At 32.9% G+C, this 22,402-nt stretch overlaps 3 protein-coding genes and 1 non-coding gene across 7 annotated transcripts; all 4 read left to right on the plus strand.

Moving 5' to 3' along the window:
• Positions 1,165-5,325, plus strand: LOC109360221 (UBP1-associated protein 2A-like). 3 transcript variants are annotated; one of them, XM_019604948.1, is made up of 3 exons: positions 1,165-2,703; positions 4,736-4,741; positions 4,776-5,325. In XM_019604948.1, exon 1 carries the CDS (start codon positions 1,261-1,263, stop codon positions 2,701-2,703), a length of 1,443 nt encoding a protein of 480 aa, XP_019460493.1. In that variant the 5' UTR covers positions 1,165-1,260; the 3' UTR covers positions 4,736-4,741; positions 4,776-5,325. The 3 variants fall into 3 exon arrangements, with proteins under 3 accessions (XP_019460493.1, XP_019460494.1, XP_019460492.1); XM_019604949.1 differs by lacking the exons at positions 4,736-4,741; positions 4,776-5,325 and adding exons at positions 3,524-3,531; positions 3,627-3,960; XM_019604947.1 differs by lacking the exons at positions 4,736-4,741; positions 4,776-5,325 and adding an exon at positions 3,627-3,960 and having other exon boundaries at positions 1,166-2,703.
• On the plus strand, positions 8,145-11,064 carry LOC109360223 (somatic embryogenesis receptor kinase 1-like). Its single transcript, XM_019604951.1, has 6 exons — positions 8,145-8,517; positions 9,043-9,114; positions 9,300-9,443; positions 9,973-10,044; positions 10,143-10,214; positions 10,766-11,064. Exons 1-6 carry the CDS (start codon positions 8,291-8,293, stop codon positions 10,836-10,838), a joined length of 660 nt encoding a protein of 219 aa, XP_019460496.1. The 5' UTR covers positions 8,145-8,290; the 3' UTR covers positions 10,839-11,064.
• Positions 11,488-11,571, plus strand: TRNAL-CAA. Its single transcript has one exon. It is a non-coding gene; the product is annotated as a tRNA-Leu (tRNA).
• On the plus strand, positions 13,988-17,328 carry LOC109360220 (ETHYLENE INSENSITIVE 3-like 1 protein). Of its 2 annotated transcripts, XM_019604946.1 has the most exons (3): positions 13,988-14,212; positions 14,851-14,909; positions 14,995-17,328. In XM_019604946.1, the coding sequence occupies exon 3, from the start codon at positions 15,175-15,177 to the stop codon at positions 17,029-17,031; it is 1,857 nt and encodes a 618-aa protein (XP_019460491.1). In that variant the 5' UTR covers positions 13,988-14,212; positions 14,851-14,909; positions 14,995-15,174; the 3' UTR covers positions 17,032-17,328. The 2 variants fall into 2 exon arrangements, with proteins under 2 accessions (XP_019460491.1, XP_019460490.1); XM_019604945.1 differs by lacking the exon at positions 14,851-14,909.

Here is a 22,402-nt window from a genome sequence, read left to right on the forward strand (position 1 = left end):
TACATGTGATCTGTCGTGTACCAAAGATCAGTGAGTAGCAGATCCAGTAAATATCAGCGTGGGTATAAAACATATCGAGGTGATGCATTACCTGAATCTAGGGATGGCAAAATGGGCTTGGCCTGACAGGCCAGCTCGTTTGAATAGGTGTTTTTAGCGGGCCGGACTGAGGGTTTTAGCCCAAAAGCCCGTATTCAACCTGTTTTGGAAGCCCATTTTTTAGACGGGTCATGGAGGGTCAGGCTGGCCTGACGGACCAACATTAAGATTAAAGTTCATTTGTCTATCATGTTGCTCATTCCAATTAAGATTAAACTTTTACAATTTTAACTTATATTTGAATGCTTAAGTATATAATTCTTTTTTTTCTTTGTAAAATAAACATTTAATATCTCATTATGTAGTTATCTATAATCTTCACTCTTATCCAATTATTGTACTTGTTATCAGATAAAGGTGAAATTTCACTGACAATTAGGGGTGTTTGAATCAAATTTAAACATTTAATTAATTGAAATAGAAAATTGGAAACTCAAACAGAACTACTGATTTTGATTCATTTTGAAAAATTAATTGAATTCGATTGAGTTTCAATTTATATTTTTAATGTAGTCAAATTCAAATTAAAGTGAGTAATATTTTATTGTGATTGATTTATAATATAATAATTTTGATTTTTATACACTTTTTAAAACTTATGAGTTATAAGCTCTATCATGAACTAGGAGTCTAAAAGTTTAAGACTATGGTGATTTATTGTTTAGAATTTACAAGTTTTGTACTAATACAATATGTTATTATGAGATTGTGTTTTTTGTTTTAAAAGACATTTATGAATTGTTTAAATTATTTATTTTTGTGTAAAAGCTTTAATGTGTTTTTGAAAAAAAACAAAACGGGTCAGTCCGGCCAAATATGGGTCAGATTGATATTTTGAGTTATTTTAACAATAAGGGTCGGGTCAGGCCAACCCATATTCTGACAGACTAAAGGCGAACCGGGTCAGGTCGAGCTGACCCGTATTGCCACTCCTACCTGAATCCATCTCCCTATGGAGCCATGCCATCCGTAGGCGTAGGTGTTGAATATGAATTAGAAGCCCAAAAAGAAAAGTGGGCCTTAAAAACAAATGGCACTGAAATATCTTCTTACTCAGCAGAAGAACATACAATACACAAGTTGTTGCTATATTCACCTCACTTTCTTCAAATTTCATTTTCCTCTCTCTCTCTCTGTGCAAACCCTACTTTCCTTCCCGCCATGGCCAAGAAGCGAAAGCTCCGATCCTCCGACTCCGAACCCGCCAAACAACCCGAACCTGAATCCCCTTCCCAACAGCAACAACAAACCCTAGGAGGAGAGGGACTCGAACAAGAACAACAATCCGTAGAGGAATACCAACACATACCCATCGAAGAAGAAGAAGAAGAACCACAAGAAGATGAAACCCTAGAAGATCAGAATCAGGAGCATGATGCTCAACGTTCAAACGATGCATCTGAATTGGTTAACGTTGAAGTAAACGGTGACGACAACAACAACAACGAAGAGGAAGAAGAAGAAGAAGACCTCGAATTGGAAGATGAACCTGTGGAGAAGCTTCTAGAACCTTTCACCAAGGAACAGCTTCACTCTCTTGTGAAACAAGCACTTGAGAAGTTCCCTGATTTCGTCGAAAACGTTCGCCACCTGGCTGATGTGGACCCCGCTCATCGCAAAATCTTCATCCACGGCCTTGGTTGGGACACAACCGCTGAAACCCTAATATCTGTTTTCTCAAAGTACGGCGAGATCGAAGACTGTAAGGCTGTTACCGATAAGCTCTCTGGGAAATCGAAGGGCTACGCGTTTATCCTTTTCAAGCATCGTAGTGGGGCCCGCAAGGCTCTGAAGCAGCCACAGAAGACGATTGGTAACCGAACCACGTCGTCGCAATTGGCCTCTGCTGGACCTGTTCCTGCACCACCTCCTGTGGCTCCTGCGGTTTCCGAGTATACTCAAAGGAAGATTTTTGTGAGCAATGTGAGTGCTGACATTGATCCACAGAAGCTGCTTGAGTTCTTCAGGCAGTTTGGGGAGGTTGAGGATGGTCCTCTTGGGCTTGATAAGCAGACGGGGAAGCCCAAAGGGTTTGCGCTTTTCGTGTATAAATCGGTGGATAGTGCAAAGAAGGCTCTGGAAGATCCCCAGAAGCAGTTTGAGGGGCATGTTTTGTATTGCCAGAAAGCTGTTGATGGCCCTAAGGGGAAACAAGGGTATCATCAGCAACCACATCACCATCACAATCAGCAACAGCATCATTCCCACCACCATCACCAGCCCCACTATCAAAGGAAGGAGAGGAACAAGTATACTTCTGGTGGGCCTGCACATGGTGGTGGGCACTTGATGGCACCATCAGGTCCTCCTGTTGGATACAATCCCGGAGTGCCCGGGGTTCAAGGGTTGAATCCTGTGCTTGGTCAGGCGATATCGGCTTTGCTTACAACCCAAGGAGCCGGGTTGGGACTTGGTAACTTCCTTGGAGGTCTTGGTGGTGCACCTGTGAATCAGTCTGTTCCACCTGCGGGATACGGTAATCAGCCTGCTATGAACTATGGGAACCAGCAGGGGATGCAGCAGGGATACCAGAATCCTCAAATGGGGCAGAGCAGTGGTGGTAGGCCTCATCCTGGTGCTGGCGCCCCTTACATGGGTCATTAGGTGAGTGACTTTGACTTGTATCATCATATGCCTTATTGTTTATTAACCAATATGCTGCTGAATCTTATCACAGTTGTATGATCATTCTTATTTTAAGGTAATCTAATATTCTGTTAAGAGTTGGCGTGGTTTAAAATGATGTTGTTAAAGGTTCCATGTTGGAAATTAGAGAAATATATAATATGGAGTTATTAATATACACTGTATAATTATTAAAAATCATAAACCTAATGTCTTACAGTCCATGATAGACTGAAGCAATTCATGTGTGTTTGCTTGCATTAAATGAATTTTGCATTCTGCATTTAATTGTGTTACCATGTTCTTATCGCCCCAGTCCATACTCATAGTTTCGTTTTGTTCATCAATTATCACATGATGAATGAGTCTCATCAGACTTACTTATTAGTATTACCGTCCAGTTTGATGAGTCATTCCATTTTTGTTTTGCTTTTCTTGTTTGACTGGGTCAGTGTTGCTGTAATATGGTCTGCCTTATTTGCACCATTACATTAGGCTTGCATACTCACCCATAACTTAATGATAAATTGTCATAAAATAGAAATCATTTGAAATTCTATAATTGCTTTGATATTGGGATGAAGCAAAAGCTCTAATTCATAATTATTCATACACTTTTCCAAGCTCTATTCCCCTCCCGCTTCTTTGTGATAACATTATCAATCTTACATTTAGTAACTCCTTTACTATCTCTTGTCCTTGCGCCTGTTCCCATTCTCTGTTTTTAGTTAGTAAAACAATTACTATGGTTGAGTTTATAGTTTGAAACAATTTTAACTCTTGAAAATCTATTTTGCAGTACCAGAGGTATGTCTTTTGAGATTTCATATTTCTCTTTGGTTCTTCTGAAGATAATTTTTTTTTGAAATTAGTCTTTTTATGATGTATGTATTCATTTGCAGATATCTTCATAGATGCATCAATCATTTAGTTTTGGACTGAGCTGATTCTTCTGAAGTACGAGACACTATTCAAATGCATCTTTTAAATTTGTAATGAATCTTTGCTATTTATTTACTGAAGAGCCAGAGTCTGAAACCTGTATTTTCTTTATATCTTACTAGACTTTCCCCTTAACATGTTTTTAAAATTATTAGTACCTCTAGTTCCTTTGCAGAATTTGAGGAATGACTGAATTTTGGGGCAGAGAAAACTTTGTTACAAGAACTTTTAAGTATGTTATTATGAACCTTTTATCGAATTTCTAGTTCTGTTATATCAATGCTATTTTGCTTCATAAAGGATGACTGAAACTTTAAGATAAATAATATGTTTTGCTTGTGTCTCTGTCCTTCATCCTTGACTGGTGAATATTATCATAATATTTCGCAAGTACTTTTTATCATTAAATGGAAATTTATCATAGAAATTTATTATGGTTTGGATATCGAGAATGAGTAGAATATTGTAGAATCATCCTGAACAAGTTTTTTTGTTTTGTGTCTGCCCTACATCCCTATGCCCTTCCTTTTTTTCCTTCTATGCAATTTTCTATGTTCAACTTTGAAGCCACATACTACAAAAACTGGGAAGTGTCGTCGTACTGATATCAGACACCAATATCATATCCATATGTATCTTTTTTAAGGGTAAAAATAAATATATAAGTTGTATCGTATATTTATCTAGCAAGTTTCATATACAACTAGATTACCATTCTTAAGAACATTTATCGTCTACATAATACAATACCCTTTTTCTAATAGACATGAACATAAAATACCCTTTTTTGTCCCCTTAGTCAGCCTAAAGATACTTTTGTTGACATCCTTGCATGGGCAAAATATGTCATGATATTACACGTCATTATAATACTTTCTTGTGGTTGATTTTTTTCTTGTCATCATTTAAGTTCCTTTGTCCATAACTTTGTCAATTGATCTAGATATTACACGCCACACCATGTTTTATTTGCTTTAGCGATCAGCATGATAAACACATAGGTCTTTGTCACAAAACAAGTGAGCTATAATCTACTGATGACTTCTGTCATCTGCATGCACTTATGAAGCTTGGATTATTCTTTTTTAATTCCAATGCAAGAGGCCGCCACACTTGGTAAGTGGGATGGATGCTTTCAATATGATAATTTGTGCTGCTTACTTGGAGTGCATGCCAGAGAGAAGATCAAGTGGGTGCTATGGTGTTACCATCTTTGGAGTTCTCTGTCGGTATGATTTTTTCTTTTGCTATCTATATGGTGAAGCTTTTAAGTTGAGTTACTTGCTAAAGCTTTTAATTGATTTCTGAAGATATTTCCACATGTTGAGTCAGGCTTCGGAATTTTGCAGTTTCCAAAATTATTGTTTTGCAGTTTCCAAAATTATTGTTTTCCAGCATACATTCCACTTGCAAAAAAGAAATACCCAATTTGGTAAAGTTGTGAAAGGAATGATAAAAGTTTCTTTTTCTAAAACTTCTCCAAAATATGTTGCTTATGCTAAACAAGTGTTTGTTGTAAGCGAGTTGTCTTTTCTTAGTCTTAAGGTGAAGCACATATAAAGGCAATACCTGCCTGTATTTGATGAGTATTTCATATTTTATTCTAGTTTTTGTGCGTTCAAAATTGAAAATGCATCATGCGTAGTTTTATGTGGATAAGGACAATTCTAGCATGCTCTTTATCATCTGAATGTTATGATGGAGGGCAGCAAACCTTGAGATATTAATGACAAATACAGAGAAGAGTCTCTCTATGATAGATGTGGCAGTCATGATGCATGAACTGCACATGTGTGGACCTTAGTAATCAAAATGGTAGTCTTGGTGACAAATGGTAGTCTTGGTTTGTCACCTAATAAGTCCGAGATTGAGATGACATATAATGTTTGTTTGAAAAGATTACATAATTTGTCACGTTAGTATCAATGAAATTTGAGAGCTTGTCAAGACGATGCATTACAACTTGTATTAATCCTTGAGAAAGGAAGTTGATCTTTCTTAAATGATTGGGCTTTATTGATTGGTTATGTAAGTAACTATGAAAGGAATGGAATTGAATATGGTAACGGGAGTTTCAATTCATAATTTTATAGTGGTGTGCTAAATTTTCATTACCTTCACAATTGGACCTTTAATTTCATGGAACATGTTAACATTGATTTTCCAATGACTATTTGGTTGCATGTCAATATTGTGAATTGGCTTTGGTTCAAAATTTTCCATTGGATGAATAAATGACCCTGCTGGGTGCAGATGATGACAAACTACTCTCTACAACAATTCATAGAAACTGTAATTGTAGCATCTGAGTTGGCTTTCATCCCATTCTAAAACCTTCATTATTGTGGCATCTGAGTAGTGACCAGCATGTAAGTTTTTGATCCGTTCAATTGCATACCTAAATGTTAATTCCTATAATGCATTTTGCTAGTCTAAAATTGTTTTGATTTGACAAGATGCAGCTTAATGATTTTACATATTTGCTAAATCATGGCATGGGCATTTTTCAAGCCTTGCAGTCATACTCCAGTTGAACTGAATTGAATTTGGCCACCAAACGTTCGATGTGCTTATGGAACAAAAGTATAGCAAATAATGTCCAACTTTAAAAAACAATCTGCGTAGGCTCAACAAAATCATTGGGGTAACTATTAGGGGGCGAAGGAATCATTCTTACCTATACTTCAACAGGATGCATATACGTAAAATTTCACTATTTGCATTAATTTATCAGTAAGAGCTATGCCACCATGCATTTCCAAGCAATGTAAGTTAATATATGGGATTTGGTATCATCATGGAGCACTAAACATTGAATTCATCTGCAAAAATCAGTTCCAGAAATGAATAGAAAAGAATTTAAGAAAACCACTTGCTTGTATAACCCAAAATGAATAAAATTCTCTTGGATGGCGTCACTGTACATGGTAATGCTTTGACTAAGATGGTGATACACAGCTCAATCACTTCTTACTCCTTCATGTGCTTTTCTTTTCTTTCTCTTTTTTGGTTTGTGAATGAAAAGAGAAAGACTCTTTCTTTGTTCTCTATATGATTATGCCTCTTAAGATTGTTCATCAAGAGGAGGTGGTAGAGGAAGGGAGTCTTCAAACTCATTATTGAGAATTGTCTTGAACAAATCAAAGTTAGATGGCTCTAAATTATACTTGACTTTATTCGCTTATGTCTCTTTCACATTCTAGACCTCGTTATTGTTAAAAAAAAAAGTAAAATGAATACCCATTTTTGTCTCGATAACTTTTCAGGTGTATCAATTTAATATTTGAAAAAATAAAAAATTAAATTGAACCCATAGATTATGAGTTTAAGTGAGAATAATATCTATTAGGGTTAATAAAAATGACAAAAAGACTAATTCATTTCACATTTAATGTTTTTAATGATAATTTTAAGTTTTTCAATTTTCAACTACCAATTAGCACAAGCAAATTTTTGTAGGGATTACTCAAAAAATTAATGGTGATTGGGTATGTGTATTCTTCATTATTTTTTGTTTAACTAATACGAATTCTAATGGCTATTATCTAATGTATATGTTTGTTCTATTTATATACTTACTAAAGCTTCATATTTATTTGATCTAAAGTTAAAATTTGTAAGAACGTTTATATTATTTTTAAGTCATGTTGAAGAAGATTTCTTGGTCCTTTTTATAAAACATTTTATACTTTTACCAAACAGTTATGTTTTTCCTAATTTGCCCCTACTAATATGCAACTCATTTAATATAATGATGAGTGTGGATCCTATCCAATACTAGAGAATCAAAGTACTTGATGAGATTAAGATATGTGACAAAAAAATTAATGGTTATAATTATATGTCATTTTCTAATAAAAAATAAATAAAAAATCTTGCAAATTTTTTTATCCTCATATTATAGTACTGAAGAGATAAGTTGAACTCGTGTAACATATATAGAGAATGATGAGAGTGAGGTGTGAGAGTAATTAATATTTCATCTTGAAAATTAAAAAGATTAAAATATGAATGTTGTAATATTCACTTAAAATGAAAGAAACACTTAACTTTAACCAATATAAATCAATTGAAACTGACTTATAGATAGTATCTTATCTGTAAATATTGCATTTCATAAAGTTTAAATTTTAAAACATAATACTTATTTTGAACATAAAACCATTTAATAAAAACATTTATTTTTGAAAATTAAGTTAAACAAAAAGCATTAATACTCTTATTTTAGCTTAAGAACATAGATTTGGAATGTGTCACTCTCAAATTGACTTATTCATTATTTGGTCATCATTCTAGTCAAGAACTTACGGCCATTAGAGTGATCGATATTTATTTATCTTTTAAATAATGTTTCAAATTCGAGTATTGTGGATAAGAAAATATCTATTGCTGAAAGAATCAGCTTCACATACCTCTCGATATTTCCGGGTTGAAGAGAGAAACAAAAAAAAATTGAATGAGATGACGATTGGTGTGAATGGGATGTGTTATAAAGATTCTTGGTAAGTGCTAGACCCACCATTTTTGTCTCCGATAACCTCACCTTCTTCAACTTCTCCACTACCTCACCAACCCTATCAAATCAGATCACAGAACCCTTCTGCTTCTGCTTCTTCCTTCACTCATGGAATCTCCACCCAACTTCACACCCTTGTTTTTCTTCATTTCCCTAACCCTAACCCTAACAATTTCCACCATCGTTTCCGCTAATTCAGAAGGTGATGCTCTCTACACTCTGAAGAGGACTCTCTCTGACCCATATAACGTCCTTCAAAGCTGGGATCCCACCCTCGTTAGCCCATGTACTTGGTTCCATGTCACTTGTAACCAGAATAACCGGGTTACTCGATTGTAAATTTTATCTATCCCTCTTTTTTTGCTATATTTGTTGAATAATCATTCAATACTATTCACTTCACACACCCTATTTATACAAGATTGTTTTTTTATAACTAATTTTTGTACTTTGGCTTCTTATGCTTAATGGGTCGTTTAGTTTAGGATTTTCAGGAAATTTATGTTCAGATTTCATAAAACTGATATTGGGCGCAGATTATAGATACCTAGGGAAAAATTTCATAAAATAAGTGAAAGATCTGATACAACATGTGTTCATAAAATGGTTCGAGGTTTTTTCCCTTTTGCAGGAGAAGTTTTAACCTTGTTAACTCAGGAGCCTCTTTTTGTATTTTATTATATGTAGTCAGCTACATCTCTTTTTGTTTTTTTTTAATTCATGGGAAACTGATTATTCTTGCTATTATTGTCTTTATTTGTTTCGGAAATGCGAACTAATTGCTTTGGCTTCAGTCTCAGCTACATAGCAATTGGTATCCTCTTTACTTTTATGATGACCGTCTTATGATACTTACACAGGGATCTTGGTAACTCTAACTTATCTGGACACCTGGTACCTGAACTTGGGAAGCTGGAGCACCTACAATATCTGTATGTTATCCAATCGCCGGTTTATATTCTGTACTGATTTTTTTTAATCTCAAGTATGTTAATGTGCTCATACTGTTGTCAAGATGATAGCCTAGCCTAGTATAGTTTACTCGGTGGTTTTCCTTTTATCTTGGCTTTCATGCTTATTTGTATTTACTATGTTTCTCCCTTTGTTGTTGATGCAGTGAGCTATACAAGAACAACATTCATGGAGTTATTCCTCCAGAGCTTGGAAACCTGAAGAATCTTATCAGCTTGGACTTGTACAACAACAACATATCAGGCACCGTCCCTCCTTCACTGGGGAATCTGAAGAATCTTGTCTTTTTGTGAGTCTGGTTCATCTATTAGTACTCTTGTTACGCATGATGGGACTGCCTACGGCTTTTCCTTCTTCCTTCTCTTAATTTGAATTGCTATTTTGCTTAAAAGGCTTTACATTCTATTTTGAAACTTGAAATGTTTAGAATCAGTGGACAGTTTAGAACTAGTTTGAAATGTTCACAATTTTGAAACCAATTTAAAATGAGTTCAACATGGTTCAGTTAAGTGAACCGGATCAATTTTTAATGGGTTGAACTGGTTTAGGTTGTACCGGTTTATGGAGTGGGCTAATTTTAATTGGGACTCCTACTTTAAGCGACATAGGACAAATTCAAGAACCTTATCGCTACAACTCGTTTACTTTGGTGTGTCTAGCTATTTGGTTTATATAAAGTTAAGGCACAGGGGAATTGAGTTACCGAGTTTAGGGCCTGGTGGTTTAATGTTGATAAGAGTTCACTTCTTCATTGTATTACTTTGTGGCATAAGATTATTAAGCACCTTGCATGTTTCTTATCAATTTTTTCTTTGCAGACGCCTTAATGACAACCGATTAACTGGCCCAATCCCCAAGGAACTCGTTGGCCTTCCAAATCTTAAAGTAGTGTAAGTCATTTTCTTACCTTTTTAATTTGATAAAACTATATGGGTATGTCATGAAGATGTGTGCTTACGATGAGCCTAAACACCCACTTTATCTTCAGGGATGTCTCAAGCAATGACTTATGTGGAACAATTCCTACCTCTGGCCCATTCGAGCATATTCCATGGAATAAGTAAGTCCCAAATATCCCATTTAATTATCTCTAATCATGTGGCTTTCTTCTTATCCCCCATGTGATGTCAGTCATTCTTTTCCTTTTCGATTTTACCATCCTATTTGTTTCCTGGGAGTGGGGAGAATGAGCATTTATACACTGCTATGTCTATTCTTTTGTTGCGATTTGTGTTGCTTTAGTGATTGAGATGTTGAGATCTTGGAAATTTGTGATGGTAATATCTCTGATGATATTCATTGTATGTGGTAGACAATCATTCCTATTGTGCAGTAGTAGGATTCATTTAATTAGATCCCTGTATTATTTGATAAGTTGTCCTGGTGGCTGGTGCAACATACTTGTCATAATAGGAAACTATATTGCAGTTTCTTGTCCTGTGAAGTCATTCATAGAATCAAAGTTGTTATTTTCGTTGCCTAGATCCTGAAATCATTTGAAGTTTGCCTTATAGAATCTAGCTTGAGTGTATTTTCTGCTAACCGGCTGTATTTTCCCTCCCCGTTACTCATTGAATAACAAATAAGCATTGTTTTGTTTCAATGTTGTAGCTTTGAGAATAACCCTCGTTTGGAAGGTCCAGAGTTGTTGGGACTCGTACATTACGACACAAACTGCTCGTGAATAAGATGAAGCTTCAGGATCACTTAATCTGAGTTGCATTATATATATGCTAAAATCTAAGTTTATTATCTTGGTGTAATGGGCAGTGGTAAATGTAATCCCCCCTATATGTAAATCTTACATACCGAAGATCATTGGTATTTGTAACAGCTTTCCATTGATGCAATACTAAAAACGAGTGGACTTGGTTACTGGTAAAAGATCTGTGAAGCTTTGCTTTGTCTTATGATCTTATCTAGAATATGAAAATATGAGTGTTGTGTTACACTTCTCAAGTTGAGTACTTCAAATTCTAAATCATTGTATGATGTGTTTGGGGGAATGTTAACTTGTTAGTCTGAATATGTAACAGGCATTTACTTTGAGGAATGGTGGGTGGGGTTCTTAATGAATTAGCTTTCTCGTTTTGACACTACCCTCAAACTGTGCACATGCTTAATTCCAAATATGAATGTGCATTTTAAGGGTAAACACATTAAGGTTAGTGGAGGTACTTTAAAATAATTATCAAGAGTTGCACAACATTCAAAGTTTCAAACGAGAAACACGTTACACATAAAATAACAAGTTAACACGCAAATCAAACACATGAGGAATTTGATATGATTAAGATTTAGATATTAAGAAGTATGATGAGTAGTCATAAAAAGTCAGGATGGCCGAGTGGTCTAAGGCGCCAGACTCAAGTTCTGGTTCTCGTGAGAGAGCGTGGGTTCAAATCCCACTTCTGACATTTTTCAACACTTTTTTTTATTAGTATATGTTTGATATGTTTTGAATACATGTCTCAAACCAATCATAGTAAAGCAAAAATAGACAAAATCATAAATGACATTTCCTTGTCTACTGATAAGATTCACAAAGTGAATCTACACCAAAACCAATTCAAAAAATATATTAAAAAAAACTATACTAGTTACATTTATAAAATAATAATTCACAAATGAATACGTATGGTATAGCATTACCACCAGAAATCTATAATGTATGTACTTTTAAATAAAACCGATCTTCTTAGCAATGAGAAGTGGATTGCATTAAGCAAAGACCATAACACAATGGTGCATAAATGAGGTTAAGTTCATTGGAAGGAATCACATAATTAATTATCTTCAATTATGGAAAAACGTGTAAAATTGATAATTATGTTAACGTGAATTTCTAAGGACACAGCACTTTTGTGGAAGGTTTTGTAACGCTTTATATGAAATTGTGATTTTTTTTGTATCACAATTTCTCTCAATAAGTATCGTTATCAAGAATCGAATCCACAACTTTAGAAATTTAAGTTAGAAATTTAAGGGAACCTTACACTATTAAATCAATGTCTCCGTTGACTGATATAATATGTGAAAGTTTAGTTTTGTAATTAGAGAATGTAATAGATTTGTGAGAAAATAATATATATACCATAGTTTTATTATATACTTTGTTTTAGTTTGGAAGTTGGGAGGAAGCTACTATCATGTCTCAATTGAATTAAAAAAATTGAGTTTCCATTTTCATTCCCATGTCACAATTCGCAAATCATTTGAAAAGAAAAAAAAGGAAAAATCAAATGAACATTTTTTTAACTAAGCATATATTTCCCGATATAAAGAAAAATGTGGAAATCTTATTTGGTTACTAATTTAATTTCCTACAACTATTCAAACTCTTTCCTATCATTACTCTTACAAGAATGTTAAATGTATTAATTTAGATTTCATATTAGATTTGGATTAGATCAGATTAATTTAGTAGTCTTTTATTCAATATTCTTATTGTGCAAATTTCTATATTTGTTTAACAAAAATGGAAATGGAAACATTTTACAATTTATTAGATTATCAAAAGTTCAAGTTTACAACATATTTATGATAAATATGACAAGAAGATGCCTTTTTACTTAACAAACAACTAACACACATGTAATAAACATACGGAAAAAAAATCCTCCTAATTAGTACACAAATTTGGTGGGTTGTTAAATTTCAAAGCAGAACATGTTTGTTATTATTCCAAAAATATGATACTCAATGGACTACGCTATGATTAGTTAAAAATAAAATAAAGTTTAATAATTAATCAATCTTCTCGTTAATTATATCAAAAAATAAATGAAATTGTACATCACTTTTAAGTTTTATGACAAATTTTCTCTTAAATCCCATGGACACTTTTTTCTCTATGAGAGAGACTTGTATAAAGATATATGTATATAGAGATAATTCAATAAAATTTTGACAACACATTAAAAATTTAATTCTAATTCAATTAATCATAAATAACAATACCAAAAGACATAAACACAATTGTATACAAATATAATATATATAAAATGATATATCCTCATACTATATTCTCCTATCTACAATAAAAAGATGACATGTGTCACAATAAGATACTTTAATTATTAATAATTGGATTATAAGTGACACGTGTCACTTTTTTATAGGTGGAAATATTAGTAGGAGAATTTAGTAAAAAATATAACAATATTCACAATATATTGATCTAAGTTTTTGTTTAGGTAACATTCTTATCAGAAAAAATAGGATGAAACCAGCCTAATACTAATAATGACAAGTAAGAAAAAGAATATGAAAATGGAAAAGTAAAAGAGTTACTATTAAAGAATGAGCATAACATGGTAGATTTGAGATTAGACAATAAATGCTATTCCAAATGTGTGTCTTGCCCTAACTTACTTACGTTTATGTTTGGGTATGGACTCCATAATTGGTCACCAATATCACCATACGACAACACTCACACGGTCCCCACCCTACACACACAAACAAATGTTAGAGAGAGAAACATGTAACATCTAACTTTTATTAAATATTACAATAACTCTTCATTTTTCCAAGGTTAAGAATATGGAAAGATTAACCTAACCAAATTTATCGATATAAAAAACGATGGATTCACTTACTCTACATCTTAGTCCATTTTTAAAAAAATCTAATAGTGTGAATTAATAAATAAATCTGAATTATTAAATTTCCCTAAAATTGATGACTAAGATCTAGAATAACTCATCGGAATCATAATATATATCTCTTTATCTTGCACTTGTCACACACTTCAATTACTCCCCCAATTTAGGGGTTTCTTTATTATTTATTTGAAGTTTTGAACCCCACAAATGAAATGACTCACCACTACTTTCACATTCATCAAGAACAAAGAGACCCTTCTTTCACCCACTTATAAGCAGGATTATGCTTCATTCTCTCACCCTTTTCTCAATCTCTATTTCTTCACAACTTCCTTCTTCTTTCTCTTCTATCTCTTTCTCCTCTTAGTTTTTCAAAACTTTCTATACTTTTTCTCACATCTTATTTTACCCTGTTGTAACTACACAGCAAGACCCAGTTCTGGATCTTCTGGTAAGGTTCCTCTCATGGATTAAAAAACTTGTCTTTTTTACTCCTTAGTTACTTTTTTCTAGCTGCTTTGTCGAAACAATTTGTGGGGCTTTATTTATTTTTGTGTTGTTTGTATTGATGCTGGTTTCACTACCTTGTTAATATGCAAAGTCTTAATTATTCCTTATCTTATTGATTATTGATGATCAGTTGAAGTTTTTTGATTTGTATGGTCTTGACTCTTATGGTATCTCTGATTCATTGGTTTTAACTCTTAGATCTATATTCATGACTTGGATTTATTACTTTTCTTATTGGTTTTGCTTATATCATATTCCTTTGATTTCTTTTCTCCTTCAACCTGCTTTTTTATCTTTCACCCGCCAATTGTTTTGATGATGGGTCTATAATATATATATATGTATGTATGTATGTATGTATATATATATGTATGAATTATTATTGAAGCGTGCCCTGTGCTTATTTTAATTTTATTCCAATGGTTAATTTGTGGGTGATTTAGATCTGTTCGATTAGGATACCCTTGATATAGTATGTGTATTGCTGAATTAGAGTTTTCAGAGAAAATCTAGAAATCAATGATTTCTTTTTGGTGATTAGTCAATTTTGTATTTTTAATCCATTTTTCTACTTTTTAGCTTATATACAAGTGTATTGCTGTATGAGAATGAAATAACTACCTGCTGATGAAAAATAGGTGGCTAATTAGTCTCTCGTACGATGTCGGTGCATATATGATTCCTTTGATATGTAATTGATGTGGAAGATTTTGCTTTTGACAGGTGTAAAGGGATTAAAATTTTGAACTCTTGAGAATTTGTTGACCTCGAGTTGGTATAAGTGCTGAAGGAGGGTGAAATTTGAAGACAAGATTGTTACTCACTTCTTCTGAAGCTTATTGGCTGAATCCAATTTTTTTGGGCATCTAGGCTATTTTTGGGGTTATATTTCCCTAAGAAAAGATGATGATGTTTGAAGACATGGGGTTTTGTGCTGATTTCGATATGTTATGTGGTGGTTCCCTTGGGGAAGGGGATATAGCTGCAAAGCAAACAGAACCAGATGCAGCGGTTGAGGATGATTACAGTGATGAAGAACTTGATGTGGATGAGCTTGAGAAAAGGATGTGGAGGGACAAGATGCGCCTTAAGCGATTGAAGGAACAAAGTAAGGCTAAGGAAGGGATTGATGCAGCAAAACAAAGGCAATCCCAAGAACAGGCAAGGAGGAAAAAGATGTCAAGAGCTCAAGATGGAATATTGAAGTACATGCTGAAGATGATGGAGGTTTGCAAGGCGCAAGGATTTGTTTATGGCATAATTCCGGAGAAGGGGAAACCAGTAACTGGGGCGTCTGACAATCTTCGTGAATGGTGGAAGGATAAGGTTAGGTTTGACCGAAACGGTCCAGCTGCCATAGCTAAGTATCAAGTAGATAATGCAATCCCAGGGAAGAATGATGGATGCAACTCTATTGGTCCAACTCCACACACCTTGCAAGAGTTGCAGGACACGACGTTGGGTTCTCTCTTATCAGCGCTCATGCAGCACTGTGATCCCCCTCAGAGGCGGTTCCCATTAGAGAAGGGTGTCCCTCCACCATGGTGGCCCACAGGGAATGAAGAATGGTGGCCACAGATTGGCTTACCTAAAGATCAATGCCCTCCTCCTTACAAGAAACCTCATGACCTCAAGAAGGCATGGAAGGTTGGTGTTCTGACTGCAGTTATCAAGCATATGTCTCCTGATATTACCAAGATTCGCAAGCTTGTGAGGCAGTCCAAATGTCTTCAGGATAAAATGACAGCCAAGGAAAGTGTAACCTGGCTTGCCATCATCAATCAAGAGGAGGCCCTGGCTCGAGAACTTTATCCTGATTATTGCCCACCGTTATCATCAGCTGGAGGTAGTGGATCTTTGGTCATCAACGATTGTATTGAGTATGATGTTGATGGGGCGGAAGATGAGCCAAACTTTGATGTGGAGGACCGAAAACCTGAGAATCTTCATCCATCCAATCTTGCGATGGATAGAATGAGTGGAAGGCTGCCAATGCCAATGCAGCCACTTCAGAGACCTTCACTTCCCATCAAGGGAGAGGTAATCACAAACATAGATTTTATGCGAAAGAGGAAGGTTTCTAGTGACTTTAACATGGTGGATCAGAAGATTTATACATGTGAACATCCTCAGTGTCCTTACAGTGAAATTCGCCTGGGTTTTCAAGACAGGTCTTCTAGGGACAACCATCAGTTGAATTGTCCTTATAGAAGCAACTCTTCAGATTATGGTGCTCCAAATTTTCATATTAATGAGGTTAAACCAGTTATATTCCCTCAGTCCTATGTTCAGCCCAATACTACAGCTCAGCCTGCTAGTTCGGTTCCACCTTCATTCGATCTAACTGGTCTTGGAGTTCCAGAGGATGGCCAGAAAATGATCAGTGATCTTATGTCAATCTATGATACAAATGTTCTTGGAAACAAGAACGGAATTTCCTCCAATGGCGTTGTAGCTTCAGAAAATCAAAACTTTCCTATTCCTCAGCCCCACATTCAGCAACAACAGGACAATTTCTTTACTGGTCAAGGAATGGTGATGGATGGAAACTTCTTTACAAGAGAGGAAAATCACTTTGACCGGTTCAAAGCTATGAACAGTCCTTTCGAGACGAACCACAACCACAACAACAACAACAATTTTCAATTTATGTTTGGTTCATCTTGTGATTTGGCATCCTTTGATTTTAAGGAGGATATACCAGGAGTAGGAATGGATCCACTTCACAAACAACCAGATGTTTCAACATGGTACAAGTGAAAATGACAAGTGGAAACATGTTTATCATGGACTTTTTATTGTCCTTAAACAAGGGTTGGCTTCCTTAATCATGTGAAAGTCACTTCCCCTGACTCAAAAGCAGTTTACTGCATTTTTTCTCTTCACATGTTAATCCCTTTAGGTCCAATAGATATTTTATGATATGGGTTAATAAATCATGGATATGCCCATTATGTACTAGCCCTTTTTTATGTGTGTTTTTATCAGTGTAGCCTTGTGTTAATCCTATATTAAAATGTATGAATGTTATATATAAATAAGATTTTAGTTCTCTTATATATACAATTACAATTCACCATAATAATGGTAAGGAATCTAATAAATGTGAGTGGCCTTATTATGGGGTTTGTCCTATATTGCACCTTTTTCTGTTATGCTTATCTTCTCCAATGTAAAATGGACCCCATGGCATGTATTAAGTATTCAATTACGTGAACAACTTGTATGCTATAGTGTGGTGGTGGGGTCTTATTATTTTGTTGAAGTCTACGGTCAACAATATCCATGAACGTGCATTATTATTGTTGTTCTGTTCAATATTTGGTTGAAAGTGAAAGTGCTTATTTATGACACCAAGAAAAAGGAAAAGTCTTAGGCGGCTGAACTTGGACTCACCTCTTCTCTTTAGTGCTTTTTCTTTTCGCAACCGAGGTTATCTTATGAGTAAAAATTAATCTCTTTCAATATAAGTGATTATACTTTTAATAAATATCGTTATAAGAAGTTAACTCTTAACTTTTTACCTATTTTAAAATATAGTAGGGTCTTTAACTACTAAACCATCACTACATATTTGCATGTCTTAATTTGAAAGGGAATGTATTAAAATATATAAAGAACAAAAAAAAAAAAAAAAGTAAAAAATGATATTTTTTTATTCCTTAATTAGAGTGCACCAGTAAACATCACCCATTTGCATAGTACTTTAATTTCTTTTATATTGTCAAAACTATGGATCTAAAATGGGTGATCAAATTCAGGGAATTGATGAAATACTTTGAAAAGGTTGTATAACTAATATCACCACGTGTGGAAAATCGCAAAAGATAAAAGTCGGCAAGCGTGTGGGATCACTAGGATAAAAGCATGTGATCACTTTTGTTGTCCTACAAAATCGTGTCATTTCATGTGTTACTTCTGATTGATTGAAAAAATATATTTAAATTTAAAATTTTATAATATCGTATTTTTTAGACTAGTTAAAAGAAGTGACATACTTTTTGAAATAAAAGATAGCTCCTAAAAGTAATAAGGTATATTTTTATATTTGGGAGCACTAATATTTTTAGTAAAGAAATTCTGCATGAGTGGGAAAAGATTACCATGAATAACAAAGTTTTGCACAACTACATGCCTTAGAAAACCATAGTTAAGTGGAATCTGATCCTTATTAGTTTATCCACGCTCTCAATGTTCGTTTAAGGTTTATCAACATTAATTGGGAAAAAAACTTGCACATTCGGCTTAACTTACAATTTTCTTATTTTTTTTCTTCTCAAAATCTTAAAAGGCTTTATAGTAATTACTATTATATAAAAGGTCCATACTTATAGATATTAATTAAAGTGAGATCTTTTTAAATAATGTTTGATAGAGAAAGTTTAATGAAAATGGAATGTAAGTTTGAGTCACAAAGGTATATACATGAAATGTTGCAAAATTCCAACGCTAAAAGCATCATATGTGACCTAAAGTCTAAAGTTGAAGTAAAATAATGAATAGTTTTAACATGCTTATTTATATAAAAGATATAGTTGTATATTGATTGTTTAGTTCTTAGCATTGTTCTTAACGGAATAATAACATTCTTACTTTACTCTCCATTGTGTTGTTCATATTTTCTTAATTTTGTTCTTAAATAAGAACAATTCTTAGTTGTTCTTAATCACGGGAAATTGAGGAGAGAGATAGATTTTGTAGAAAAAATAGATGTTGTGGGACCCAAATAAGAATAAGAATAATTTTATCCTCGTGTGAAAAAATAGATGTTATTCTTATTTCACAAGGAGTTGTAATAAATTATAAGATAATATGTGAGATCCAAATAAGAATGAATATGTTGTTCAACATTGTGGATGAAATTAGTATACTCTTTTTACATTTGACACTCTTAAACATACTTTATGAATATTCAGAAGAAACAAGTACCACCAATTAATCAACAATTATATATGTTATAGAAATAAGTTAAACAAATTGAGAAGATCACTTGTGAATGAAACTAAATCTTGAACCCAAAATAAATAAATAAAAGGTCAACTGTTTGAAATGTATTTACTTTTCTTCTTGTAGAGTTTGCTTATTATTAGATCAACATAGCTAGCAGATTAAAAAAGTGGCCATCATTTACTTTAGACTAAGCTCACAATGATTTAAACATATACAATACAATACTACATTAAAGTGTGGCTGTTACATAAGGATCTGAATCTGATTGGTAGCACAATAAGCAACAAAACTGTATAGGATCTCACAGCCACTACTTTTTCATTTGTTTTGCTTTGTCTTAAATATAAAGGAAGACAACTGCATAGCTAGCGGAACAACAATCATCTTTATCGATGGAGAGACAAATGATTATTTGTACTCATATTTTCAATAATAAAAATATAATTTTGTGATAAATAAAAAGATAAAAGTATCATTACATATTGTTTTTTGTATGTTATTGTGTAATACTTACTTCTCTATTAATGAAGAGAATATTTAGTCTAGAAATAGAAACAGGTTGAAATAATACATTCCATACAAAAAGAAAAATGTACTACACACTTAACAAGTTACCTCAAATTCAGCACTATATATGTGTGTATATTGTAGGAGAAATTCTAATATACCCCATTGAGTAAATCTTCAACATTTTTTTCAATAAAAGTTTAGATAAGAAGAGGTTAAAACTTGAAAATGGAAGCTAAATCACTTATGTGTAAACAAATGGCACAATTAGCTAGATACCCTTATTGGCTTAATCATTAAAATATTATTCTATTTAATAACCGAACATGTAATATCATTTTTTTAAATGCATAAGAATCTCTCTTAAATTAAAGTAATATATATGATGGGAAAATAAAATAGAATGGATAGGAATCAAAGGATAAAAAAATCATCAAACTCTAACAACGTTTGTGTAGAATTAAGTTGCCTAGGTTAATTAATAGGTATGTGATTTTCATGTTTTCCTTTAGTAAGGTCCTGATTTAAATATCTATTAAGATTTTAGTATCTTCTCAATTATTCATTATTTTGTTACTTTCTATATGTTACAAGAGTTTGAAATTTCATGGGACCAACTAAATAGTGTTTTTCCTACACCATATAAGAAATAAGTCTACTTATGTAATTACAATAATACTGAAATAAAAAGCCTTCGGTTTTGAAAAAGAAAGGAAAAGGTTTGCACCAAAAAAAAAGGATAAGGTGTAGTGAGTTTTTTGTTTCATGGCCCCATGAGATGCAAGTTGCAACCTAGAGTAACGTGAGACTAACTCTCCCGACTTTACTTAAGGGGAATCAAACATGTACGACTTGAACCAATACCTGTTGGTTTTTTATTTTTTTTCAATAACTTTATTACAACTGAAAGGTATCTAGAAATTAAAAGTAATAAAAAAATGAAATGGAAAAGATAGTTTGCAATATTTAACTCCAAAAGAGAATCAGAGGATTGGAGAGGAAGTAGAATAATACATCAAAACAAGAATATGGTTATATGTTTGTGATGAATGCATAATTAAATTAATTAAGATAGCAACAAAGCAGGTCAAATAAACATATATTCTGCAGTATTATATTATATGTAGAAGCACGTGCAAGCTAATTAATTGGTGTAATTTGATTTCTTTATTTTGTGATGTGTACTCCTACTACTTCTGAAACAAACAAAAAAGTCTACCCCAATCAAATCTATTATTGATATTCAAAATCGTGAGAGAATATTCTGATAATACAAAAAATCAACTCACTTTTCTATCAATAATTCATTACATAAACTACACCAATGTCATATTCCCACAAATGTCCTTTTCGATATGAGATGACAAGAAGGGGATTTTGTAACTTGTTCTATCCTAGCAAAATTAATAAAAATGGAACGTTTACAAGTTTCATAACGTATTTTCTAAGGAATATAGAATATAAATTTTATTTTAAAAATAATGCTTTTATATTTGTTGGGTTTAGTTTTTAAATACTAAATTTCCTATCTTATATCCTCTAAATCATGTTCTTAAACGATTGTCAACACAACCTATTTAAAATGATTATGTTTGCATTTGAGAATGATGCATTTATAAAACATGTTTATTAATAAATTAATCTCTTTTGGGATCTATGATCTTTTCCAACAAGTATCACTCACAACAATCATTCATAATAAAACATTCTCACTAATTTCTACCCATAAAAAATAGTTAAAGATAAATAAAAAATAAAATTTTAAATGAACATTAAAAACATCAAATTTCAATATATTAAATATAAAACTTTCTTATCAAATTCTTTAAATTTAAAAGTGTAATATCTATTCAATATTGGTATAATAATTAATACAAATTCTGTATATTATTTACTATCTGTATCATTTTTTAAGAATTAATGATGATTAAATATAAATTATGAAGGTTGTTAATAACACCTTATAAAATTTATATACCATTTATACATACATCTATTTTTTCCTAAATTTAAATGAATGCATCACCAAAGCTTGACTTTTAATGCTAAATTTTTTAATAAATAATAATATAAATAAGTAGGATATATGTGGCAATCATTTAACTATTAAGGATGAAAAGTGTAACACAATATAATATTTTATTCCCCACGAGAGCCTTCTGCGATTCTGACTCGTGACCTCATATATAAATAGTGACTATATCAGTGAGTCATTATCATTAGGTCTGAGAGGCCGCATGTCAGGATTGGGTGTTACAAAATGCATCAACAATTCTTAATATATGTTGTTTAAATCGATCTTGTACTATATCGTAACGAACTAAAAATAATAAAGATACATTGACTCTTATATTATTTGGACTTTTCTTTAAAATATACAATATTTTGTTTAACTTAATTGTATTTATCACATTTTTTGTTTAAAAAATTACATTTATTTCTTGTGCAGATATAGTCCAATATAATAAAAATATAAAAAATTAGAGGTTTGTATAAGTTTAAAAAATGATGAGAGAATTGTATAATTTCGTTAAAATTCATGAGAAATGAGTGTTATTTTTGCAACAAAAAAAAAATACTAATCCTTGTTAAAAAGTCCCTATCAAAATTGAGATTCCAATCATTCCATTATTATAGGAGTAAAAGCGTGTAGAGTAACAGAGTGAATATTTTG

The sequence above is a fragment of the Lupinus angustifolius genome, chromosome LG11, assembly GCF_001865875.1.
Source record: "Lupinus angustifolius cultivar Tanjil chromosome LG11, LupAngTanjil_v1.0, whole genome shotgun sequence".
Taxonomy (NCBI): domain Eukaryota; kingdom Viridiplantae; phylum Streptophyta; class Magnoliopsida; order Fabales; family Fabaceae; genus Lupinus; species Lupinus angustifolius.